This window comes from Aethalodelphis obliquidens, unplaced genomic scaffold, assembly GCF_003676395.1.
Source record: "Aethalodelphis obliquidens isolate GAN/ISIS:26980383/991018 unplaced genomic scaffold, ASM367639v1 scaffold16, whole genome shotgun sequence".
Taxonomy (NCBI): domain Eukaryota; kingdom Metazoa; phylum Chordata; class Mammalia; order Artiodactyla; family Delphinidae; genus Aethalodelphis; species Aethalodelphis obliquidens.
Genome location: NW_020837960.1, coordinates 22,942,407 through 22,954,603, shown reverse-complemented (window position 1 = coordinate 22,954,603; position 12,197 = coordinate 22,942,407). Strand labels below are relative to the sequence as shown.

Below are 12,197 nucleotides of genomic sequence, written 5' to 3'. Positions count from 1 at the left end.
AATGATTTTATCTCATATCTTCCATAGTTTAATATTTAATGAGTACCTGCTGCATACAAAGTATAGCACCAAGAGCTGTGGGGAATTTAGCAAAATATAAACCTACAAAATTAGGCTCAAAGTCTGCTTTGCCCAAACTGTTATTAATATAAAATCCTAGGCTTCTTATGCCTTTGCGAGTCTAATTTAATGACATTCAGTGAAATAGTATTACAGTGGCAAGTAGGTTAATAATAACCACGTATTTTATATGCCCCTATACCACAGGAAAGAATGGGAAACAATATATATGAAAAACATTAGAGCACCAAGACACTTGAAGATAAACCGAAACTCTTTGGGCTGTCTAAATGAAAAATAAATCCATGTTGCTATATCCATGTGGATGTATATCCCGCTCAGTCCTCAAGGAAGCTTACATAGGCTAGTTCTAGAGATAGAACATGGACACAAATAACTGACAAAAGACAGCTGGGAAATCCCTGACTTATGTGAGCTTATTACACATAAATCACCCTCTCCATGGAGCAACTGCATGAACTTGCATTCCTCTCCCCATTTTGGACCATTTGGGATGCTATTGATACTCATTGTCATATAGAAAATGGATAATGTGCAAATAGCAATGTGCTTTATCTTCTCTACATCTTATACTAATTTCCCACATTTTCCCAAGCAATGAGAACAAGATCAAAAGAAAATTGTGTGGTTATTGTCTTGGTCAGCTCAGGCTACTGTGTTTTACCATAAACTAGGTAGCTTATAAACGACAGAAATGGGTTCCTCACAGTTCTGGAGGCTGGAAGTCCAAGATCAAGGTGCCCACATAGGTTCTGTGTCTTGCGAGAGCCTGCCTCCTGGCTCACAGAAGGACGTGTTCTTGTATGTCCTCACATGGCAAAGAGAGGAAGCAAGCTCTCTCAGGACTCTCACCAGGACACTAATCTGTTCACTAGGGATCCACCCTCATGACCTCATCTAATCCTAATTCCCTTCCAAACACCCTACCTCCTAAATCATCACATTAGAGGATAGGGTTTCAACATTTGAATTTTGGAGGAATAGAATATTCAGTCTGTAACAGTTACACATTTCTGATTGAGTACAAATAAATGAGAATAGCAATGATACTTTACTTCTACCTTCTAATCAGTGACCACACACCTTTACCAAATTGGCCCCTCAGTGCAACATGGTATATACACTGTCATGCTTGCCCAGCCCAGAAGTCAAACTCATGATAGTCATTGCTGATAGATGTTGCTGAAACACCCTTTAGCCCCTGGTTTATCCACCACCTAAGCTGTATCATTATCTGCAAATAAGAATGTTTGTTTACCTATTAGTTTTTCTTTTAGCCCCTTCTTAATTGCTCCCTCACATTCAAGTCACTGAAAAATTACATTAACATATTAATTTCACTGTAGTTCTCCTTTCCCACAGTTCCTTGTGCCCTTGATGTCTTGTACGTAGTTTATTATTAATATATATTTGCCTCTCCGTATGAGCCATCTAATTCCCTCTCCTTTTTACATCCCCGGGTCCACATCTTTGTTTACTCATCCTTACGTGTGTTGCAGATGGCCCTCCCTGGTACAGTCCCACAATATGTCCCCTTACTCAACACAGCCGCAGCTTCCCGTCCCTCTTCCCTCCCATTCTCCTTGCTGCTGCTGGTTCCCCCTCTCCCCCTCCCCACCCACACATATTCCTAGTCTCTCCCCTCTCCAGTTCATTCTTTACTTTGACACCCAATGCCTTGCTTTAAAATAAACGTAATCATGTCAATAGCTCTTTTTTTTTTTAAATTATTGCCAATAAGACAAAATCCAAAGAGCTTAGATTGGCATAAAACTTCCTTTGTCATCTGACTCCATACACCTCCCACCATCTCATTCCGTCCCATCTTGATCTGTCCCCCAATATATCCTACACTCCACCCATACCCGGTTCGTACCACTCCTTGATAATACTCTCTGCCAGTCCCCCTGCCCCTTTCCCCACCTTTATCTTGCGATGGTTGAACTCAATGTCTGATCTCCAGTGAAGTCTTTTCTGACTTGCCCAGAGTTCCCTGCTCTGTCCTCTCTGCTCCCTTTTGCTTTTTTATACTTTCACAGCTATTATTGTTGTGCATTATAACCATCTGTTTATACATTTTCCCCATAGACCAGACTATGAATTACTTAAAGGTAAGGCCATGATTGTTCATTATTTGTTTTCTTAGTACCCATCACAATGCCTGGTACTCAAACTTTACTACATGAATAAATAAATATCAGGGAATTATATAATGGGTTTTAGAGAGATTTCTATTTAAATGGTTTAAATAGAAGAAAAGTTATGATTCTTAAAAAACTAAGCTCTGCTTATCCAGAAAATTCATTTACACAAATCTGTTCAAACTCCCATAATGCTGGAGAAAATAAACATGATTATATTTTTCTATGGTTCACATTTGTTATCATAAGAACGGATAATGATCAAATTCTCACAGAGGATTGCTAAGATAAACACTTATGCTATAGCAGATAAATGTTGGTTTTAGCAGGAGAACCCATAAAGAGAACACTTTTTTAAAATTAATTTTTATTGGAGTATAGTTGCTTTACAATGTTGTGTTAGTTTCTACTGTACAGCAAAATGAATCAGCTATGCATATACATACATCCCCTCTCTTTTGGACTTCCTTCCCATTTAGGTCACCACAGTGCATTAAGTAGAGTTCCCCATTTGTTCTCTATTTTATGCATAATATCAATAGTGTATTTATGTCAATCCCAATCTCCCAATTCCTCCCCCCCCCCGCCCTTTCCCCCCTGGGTATCCATACATTGGTTCTCTACATCTTTGTCTCTATTTCTGCTTTGCAAATAAGATCATCTATACCGTTTTGCTAGATTCCACATATATGTGTTATTTGTTTTTCTCTTTCTGACTTACTTCATTCTGTATGACACTCTCTAGGTCCATCCACGTCTCTACCAATTACCCAGTTTCACTCCTTTTTATGGCTGAGTAATATTCCATTGTACATATGTGCCACATCTTCTTTATCCATTCACCTGTTGATGGACATTTAGGTTGCTTCCATGTCCTGGCTGTTGTAAATAGTGCTGCAGTGAACATTAGGATGCATGTGTCTTTTTGAATTACAGTTTTCTCTGGGTATATGCCCAGTAGTGGGATTGCTGGGTCATATGGTATTTTTAGTTTTTTAAGCACCCTCCATTCTGTTCTCCATAGTGGCTGTATCAATTTACATTCCCACCAACAGTTCAAGAGGGTTGCCTTTTCTCCACCCTCTCCAGCATTTATTCTTTGTAGATTTTTTGATGATAGCCATTCTGACCTGTGTGAGGTGATACCTCATTGTAGTTTTGATTTGCATTTCTCTAATGATTAGTGATGTTGAGTGTCTTTTCATGCGTTTGTTGGCCATCTGTATGTCTTCTTTGGAAAAATGTCTGTTTAGGTCTTCTGCCCATTTTTGGATTGGGTTGTTTGTTTTATTGAAATTGAGCTGCATGAGCTGTTCTTACTATTTTGGAGATTAATCCTTTGTCAGTTGCTTCATATGCAAATATTTTCTCCCATTCTAAGGGTTGTCTTTTCATCTTGTTTATGGTTCCCTTTGCTGTGCAAAAGCTTTTAAGTTTAATTAGGTCCCATTTGTTTTCTGGGTTTTTTTCATTACTCTAGGAGGTGGGTCAAAAAAAAGATCTTGCTGCAATTTATGTCAAAGAGTGTTCTACCTATGCTTTCCTCTAAGAGTTTTATAGTGTCTGGCCTTACATTTAGGTCTTTAATCCATTTTGAGTTTATTTTTGTATATGGTGTTAGGGAGTGTTCTAATTTCATTCTTTTACATGTAGCTGCCCAGTTTTCCCATCACCACTTATTGAAGAGGCTGTCTTTTCTCCATTATATATTCTTACCTCCTTTTCATAGATTAGTTGACCATAGGTGCATGGGTTTATCTCTGGGCTTTCTCTCCTGTTCCATTGATCTATATTTCTGTTTTTGTGCCAGTACCATACTGTCTTGATTACTGTAGCTTTGTAGTATATTCTGAAGTCAGGGAGCCTGATTCCTCCAGCTCTGTTTTTCTTCCTCCAGATTGCTTTGGCTATTCATGGTCTTTTGTGTTTCCATACAAATTGTAAAATGTTTTGTTCTAGTTCTATGAAAAATGCCATTGGTAATTTGATAAAGGGAACACTTTTGTGTATGCTTTTCTTGGGCTGAAGAATCCAGTTTATTTGAAGACCTCAGTGTCTGGTGTTTTATTTTTTTGGTGGGCATGGTTGTTTATTTTTTAGCTTTTCTGTTTATCACTATGTATTCCAAAGTGAGATTCAAATTTCGGGTACTATGCCATCCATGTCAGACATGTTACACAAACAAATGTTCTTATGCTTTTCACAAATAAAGTTAATTTAACCCTCATCTTGATATTTGAAAAGATCAGTATTTTTCATAGTATTGATGGTAAACATAAAACTACTGTGTTTTTTGTTTTCATTTCCTCAATTTGTTGTTTTTTTTTTAAAAAGGGCAACAAATTAAAACTTTTAAGATCATAAAATCAATTCATTCCTGTATCATATTTATTCTAAAGTTACATAAACCACATATTAGGTGTGCATCAAACACAAGTTTGCCTTGAACCCAGTTGTTAATGCCATACTTACATACAAGTAACACAAGTTATCTTTGCATTCAAGTTAAGAACTTAGAATTCAAGTGGCATGCATTAAATATGTAAACTTATTATGTTGCATATCATCTCTTATTGTATTTAGTGATAGGTATAAAAACAATTTATTTTGCCAAATTATAAAACAAAACAATGAGTCTCTTCATAAAAATCATGTATTGTAATTGCCAGTGGAGTCAAAAAGAAAAGTAGAAGACATTACATGATTTTTAACCAATACTGGCAACACCTTTTTTGAATTTGGATATTTTATTAATAGCATTTGGAAAAGTTTGTTGAACAGCACAGACTTGTAGGTATAGCCTTATATATTTGTTCACTAATACTATTGGGAATATTGTTGATTCTGTAACCCATTTCTCTTAACTAATTTGTGGCAAGATAAGATTGAAAATCTTATAAACATAAATTATCAAGCATATTGTTCAAGAAAAATGTTTGCCTTCTTTTCCTAGACTCCTATCTAAAGAAAATTAAATAAAGAATGGAACTAAGTAATAAAATATTGAATTTAAGTAAAGAAATTAATTCTGTTTACAGTTGTTATAAATTAATACTTTCATTCAACTGATTTTTAAAATGGTTTAATATGCTACATTTTTATTCCTGGCAGGAACTAATTCCAGAGTTCTATTACCTACCGGAGATGTTCGTCAACAGTAATGGATATAATCTTGGAGTCAGAGAAGATGAAGTGGTGGTAAATGATGTTGATCTTCCCCCTTGGGCAAAAAAACCTGAAGACTTTGTACGGATCAACAGGATGGTAAGAGCAATTTTGTTTTTGCTTGAGCAGTCACGAGGAAGTAAAATATATTCTGTAGTTTAGTTTTCAGCTACTAACAAATTGTCTTTTAACATCTATAAATACAAGGCTAAATTTTTGAGAAAGAAAGCATTTTACTGTTGTCTTTTGACAGCAGTTCTTTATTGTAGAGTGGATTTTCCTTTCATGAGGACTAATAAAGGAATGGTAATTCAGTTATATTTGCTCCCTTAGGAGAAGACAATCAGATGAGCATCTGTTGACTAATGTATTCTAAAATGGTCGAAATTGATGCCCATCCCTTATTTTTGTCTATTGGCTAAATCTGCACTCTTTATTCACTCAAAATACTCAAAACAAAATAATATACATTTAGAACATATTTGTATGTAGGAAATTATAAGCTGTGAAACATACCTTAAAATGTAATATACTTGACTAAGAGAACACCCATCTTGTAAACATTCTTAGATAGAAAATGTCATTACTTTTTGAATCTGTATGACAGATGTCTGGGTGTTCAAATAGAAAATGTGTAAATAGAATGTTTGCATTTGGTTATTTTATAGATCTTAATATATTTTATCCATATTTAAGGAGATTTTAATCTCAATGGGCTTACGGTATATGGAAATGAACCACTTTACCAAACGTCTCTAGTGTACTATTGTTCTTGGCCAATTGAGGAATTATATCAATAAAGCCTATGACCCCAAATATGTTTTTAACCCTGTTTCACTCCCAGTTTTTCCAGCTGTCCCATAAATATGTTTTATTTCATTTTGACAGCTTATTTATTTGAATTAGAATCCAAATAAGGTCCACATATTGCAGTGGACCTCACATATCCCTCAGTCTCTTCTTTAGTAAGAGCTGTATAATTCACATATATCACACAGATACAATTCCCATACCATACAAGTCAACCATTTAAAGTAAAGGAAAAAAATCAGTGGGTTTTAGTCTATTCACAGAGTTCTGCAACCATCACCACAGTCACTTTTGAACATTTTCATTACCCCATTAAGAAACCCAATACCCTTTAGCATCTCCCCCTGCCCATTTTCCCCATTCCCCCAACCAGCCCTAGGCAACCACTAATCTACTTCCTGTCTCTAAAGATTTGCCTATCCTGTTTATTTCGCATAAACAGGATCATACAATATGTGGTTCCTTCTTCTACCCCTGATTTTATGTCTCTTTTTGTCACTGTCAGTCACATGCTCCCTTCAATTTTAGAGCTATTTTTCTGTCTCCAAGAAATATTTTACTTTTAATACACTTTATTTTAGAAAGCTGGTACTGAGACAGTAGACCTATGTTTAAAGTTACTGTATAGATAATCTGTAATCTAGTCTCCCCCTGAGGTAATATCATGTAGTACATAAATTTTATATAGGATTTCTCTCACTTCTCGATCTGGAAATTGGCACTTTCAGGTATATGGCATAATCTCACACCATCTTCTTTAACAACAGATTATCTCTTCAATTTATCTTTTTAATGTGAAGGATTTATACTTTAGTGATGCCTACTTCTAAAGTCTATACTTATTTTTAGAACTGGTTGTTTATTATTACCACAATACCCTTACATACTTGAATACTGGCTATGATATCAGTGTAAGGATACCAGATCCACAAGCTCAACCCTGGAACCCACTACATACTGAGTTGTGTCTGAGATGTGTCTCTCAGTCACATCATTTCACTGTATATTTCTAGAGCCAAGAACTGTGCCTGCAAGAGTAGTTAGTCACCAGATATTTGCTGTTATGAATGATTGAATGAATCACATGGGGTAATAATCTTAATGATTTTAGCATGTTGTCTAGTTAGGTCCAAACTAGTGTAACGAAATGAATCCTTCACTCAGGCAGGGAAAGTAGCAAAAATTGTTGGACCAAATTTTCTCTTGCTCTGATTAAACACAGGTTTTTATGTGGCTGCTAACAATTAATAAATGCCAGGTGGTTTTATTGGAAAGAATACTTGGGGTTTAAAAGTTTCCTGGCTCTTGAATCTGAGCTTTGCCATTTACTAGCTTCATTGCCCTGAGTAAATTATGGAGCATCTCTGGTTCTCATATTTCTCATCTGTAGAGTGGGACTACCTTATGAGTGTTTTTAAAAAATCATTATTTGTGATAAAATTCACCTGTACAATTTTAATTATTTTTAGCAAATGTACAGAGTTGTGTGACCATCACCAAAATCTAATTTTAGAACATTCCTTTTGCCCCAGAATTATCCTGTGCCCACCTCCAGCCCCAGACAATCATTAGTCTGCCTTCTCTCTCCATAGGTTTGCCTCTTCAGGACATTTTTCTTAAATAGACCCATACAATATGTGTTCTTTTGTGTTTAATGTCTTTCACTTAGCATAGTTTTTGAGATTCATCTATGTTGTAGCGTATATCAGTTTTTGTTCCTCTTTTTACATAATGATAGTCCACTGTATGGATATACCACATTTTGTTTATCCATTCATCAGTTGATGAACTTTTGAGTTGTTTCCACTTTTTGGGTGTTATGAATAATTCTACTGTGAATGTTCACATAGAAGTCTCTATATGGACATGTGTTTTCCTTGCTTTGGGGTATATACCTAGTGATAGAATTTCTGAGTCATGTAGTAAATTTATATCTAGCTTTTTAAGAAATTAACTCTTTTGCAAAGTGACTGTGTATCTTACATTCCCAATAGCAATGTATGACTGTTCCATTTCCTCCACATCTTCACCAACACTTGTTACTGTCTGTTTTTTTTTTATTATAGCCATTATTGTGGATGTGAAGTAATATCTCATTACAATTTTAATTTGCATTTCCCTGGTGACTGCTGATGTTGAGAATCTCTTCCCATGTTTATTGGATGCTAAAACATTTTTAGATATATTTTAATAAACATCAGGTAATGATTCATTATAGATACAACTTCTGTGTTCCTCATTAGTTAAAAAGTTTAAACGCCCCAGAATTAGTAATTTTATTAATGATATGCCTAATTGAAAAAGAAAAAGCAGTTGTGTTTCTAAACACAAATCCCCAGGTCAGCGTCATGCACAGAACTTTTTTAATGTAGGGAAAGATGATTATTATGCCTGAGAAATGATCAGATAGTTATTACTGATATAAACTGGACGAGCAGGACCGTACAGTCTTGACTAAACCTGCAGAAAAATCACTGCTTCATTCATCTAGTATGTTGGGTACTAATGCAGTCCAGCTAAATAAACTTCCCAAATAAATTAAGTTTCTAGATTTTTATAGCTAAGTGAGAACTTTTTTGAACCCTGTTGTGGTTGTTGTTCTAAAACGTATTACTATTTGGTTTTCTACCCTCTCATACAAAGGATGAAACTTCTCTTTATTATCGTAAGTACCCATTATTCTGTGAAGTGATATAATTCCATATCTATTCTTTTTCTATTTTCTTCTTTAGATTGTTGCTATCACCACACTTTCCTTTAATGGCCATAGTGATTCGAATTTTTCTTATAATCTCTAGTCTACAAAATCAGACAGTCAGACTTATCAAGGCCTTATGATAAACAAGAGTCAGTCGAGTGCTAACAGAGGCCCTAGGGGAAGTGTAAACTTTATAGCTTTGGAGGAGAGTGACTGTCTTCTACCTCAGGTTTCATTGGCCATTGTTAGATCAATTCCAGATCTGGGAGTTGGCACTCAAACATGAAGTGACAAAACCCTCCCTTAGTAAGTGGAATGTTACTCTAGACAGCACCCAGTTTATACCTCTTTTTACGTATAAAGAGCTACATGATGGGGCTAGGACACTCTCCTTTCTTCCAGGGTGTAGTTGCTTACAAGTTTTTTCTCTGCTTTCCTCATTCCAAGACTTACAGCTGACAACTGCTGCACAGGAGGTTGGATACCCTAATCTTAGTCACCGTACCCCGTATCCCAGTGGTGGTCCTGAGTCATCCCAATATGACGGCTGACCAAGATAAAATAATGGCAGTAGTGCTTATAACCTATGCCATCTATTGACTGTTTATTATTTGTCAAATACTGTGCTAGAGCTTCAGGTGCAATATTCTTTTAATCCTCAAAAAATCTTCTGAAATGAGAATTATACTGAAACTCAGTGAGGTAAGTTACTTTGTCAAAGATCACCTACTTATCAGAGTGGAGTGTTCCAACCCACGGTCTCCAGGCTCGAGTGAGTAGTGACTTGAGGAGCTGTGGAGAGGGAGAGGGAAAGAAGGAGGGAAGGAAACATGTCTTCTAACTAGCAGCAAGTACCTTGGGGCCAGCAGAAGAAAAGACAGAGATAAGAGGGAATTGACCCCAAACCAGCAGCATGTTCCAGCCTCAGCAGCTCAGCAGACCTGACTTTCTGTGATCCTGTTTCTAACTCTTTATCCCCAAAGTCCTCACCCCATAAGACTTCCTTTCCCAGCCAGTAAAAGCTCGGTTTTAGAGCTGAGGAAGTCCCAAGTCCCACCACCCATCGGGTGTTGGAAGAAGGCTATCTTCCAACTCTACAAAATGGAGGAAATGGCATTATTTTACATGTTAAACTTTATAGTCACACACAGGATTTGAGACCCGGAGCAGACCTTTATTTGAATAAGCAGACTGAGACGCAGAAAGGCAAAGTGACTGACCCCAGGTCTGGACCCAAGTGCCTTTTCTTCCTCACCGTGCCTGGCATCACAAGTTGGCACTCTGAATGTCATGTTCCCTATACCCATTTACAGACTTTAAAAGTTCACCTATATTTTAAACAAAATATGGCTTTATAGATCGACTTGAGAATCAATCCAGATTAGACTAATACTGTTTCTACTGCAATATATGTTCCAAACACCAAATTAGAAAGCACTTTGAAATACAACCTGTGTGTTATTTGCAAACTATCTGTATCTAAGCATGGATGACCTCCAAACACCTAATTTGACTCAGACTTATGATTCAGATTTAATCAGTGACACTCTGGCCTGTCTTATTATTCATGCGATCACCACATAAGAGTTTTTAGAAATCCCTTTTCCTTAGAAATACCTGATTCTCACAAAATGGTCTCATATCATTTGGGTTTTAAGAGAATTAGCAGATTATTCATTGAAAGATACAGCCTGAGAAAGGATAATAACACTGTAAAAACAATTTAAACTCTAAAATAGATTTTTCCCTCTTATTTTAAGAGAGAATAAAATACACAAAGGCAAATTTTGAGTAATAAATTATTTTTTGTATATTTATAGTTGCTCAGAGTACTTCTATTGCACATAAATATAATATAATAAATAATTTACTCCTGGTCCTAACATTACCAGTTCAAGAACTGACTTCTGTCTATGCACCTCTTATCTCTTATATTTTGTCTTTCTAAGAGCTGAAGCACTGCTGAGCAAACTTTAAGTCAGAATACAGTGCTTCTTCAAAATAAAGCTCACTATTTAGTATCACTGTAAACACATATTCATCGACCTTTGTGTTCAGTGTACTAGGAACTATAACGATTGCATATGATATGGTGAAGTAACTGTTCCTCAAAGATTTGCTTTCATCTGTTCAAAAGAATAAGTTTTTATAACTAAAGTATGAGAGATAAACACTTGTGCATTTCTGAAAATGTCATGAAACATTTTCAGAAATGAATGGTACATTTTTATTGTAAGTAGTAAGTTCCAACTTGGCTTCATGAAGAAATGAAAGAAGCAAGGCACTTTTTTTCTCTATTCAAAACCAAATTCTTGGTATCTTATAGGCATTATGAATTTGGTAAGATTTGTGAACTAAACCTTTACTCCATGGAATGAAAGGTTTTACACAAAATTCCGCTTATTTGGGAAAATCAAACTGCCCCAGTCTTGGTTCCCTGGGACACCAGGAAGCAATGACAGGTTAAACTGGCCCTATGTAGCAAGTGCCTAGCCAGTACGTAACAGGTGGCTTGAGAAGTGGTTATTCTTTGTCTTCTTTCCCTGGGTTTTCCTTGAAGGGACTCTACAGAATAGAAAGGGAAAGCTACCACGTGTATCAAAAGATTCTATGTCTATAGCTGCCATTCTTGGTGCATCAGAATTGAGCTAAAGGGCAGACCCAAGGTGTTACCTCTGGGAAGAGTGTTAAAGCATCAGAGCTATCAAAAGTCACGTTACAAAATGTAGCCGCGTGTGTCTGCAGCTGCTCTCCTGTCTCAGTGTCTCCTGTACTTTTCTTTAACTTGAAGTTTTCCTTCACAGCACCCTATGTATGGTTTCCTTTGCTCCAACCTCTGGTCCATTTTCCCGTCATACTGATGGGAAATGAGCATACTGATGTTATGAAGAAATAAGGTCAGCCATCTGTGTTAAAACTGGAAAATGTAACCAATTATCTACCTATCTTCTTTTTTTGCTGAAGAAATATTTACTTGATGAATATTTCTATAATTAACTGGGTGATAATATAAAATATAGAAGTCTTTAAATTTTCATAAGCTTTCCATAAATTCCATGAATACAACATCCACCTTTTATTATTATTTTGTAGCATTGAAAGTTTCTAACTTTATATTGGCTGGGTAGCTCATACAGGATTTAGTGCTCATGAAATGGAATGGGTTTAGAGAAAATGCGCTCTAGTATATTTATAATTTGGACTGGGATTATCTTCAGTTATTTGATGGAGTTCTTTGTAATGAGCCTAAAGTATAAAATGAAAATGTCATATAGCCCAAAGAAATGACATTCACAGTGGTA

At 36.0% G+C, this 12,197-nt stretch overlaps 1 protein-coding gene across 4 annotated transcripts in view; it reads left to right on the top strand.

Moving 5' to 3' along the window:
• NBEA (neurobeachin) overlaps positions 1–12,197 on the top strand; it is a 627,914-nt gene that overhangs the window by 565,760 nt on the left and 49,957 nt on the right. For all 4 annotated transcript variants that reach the window (XM_027116524.1, XM_027116522.1, XM_027116523.1 and 1 more), the window contains one exon: positions 5,334–5,486. In XM_027116524.1, coding sequence (XP_026972325.1) covers positions 5,334–5,486 — 153 coding nt within the window. The remainder of the gene's footprint in view (positions 1–5,333; positions 5,487–12,197) is intronic.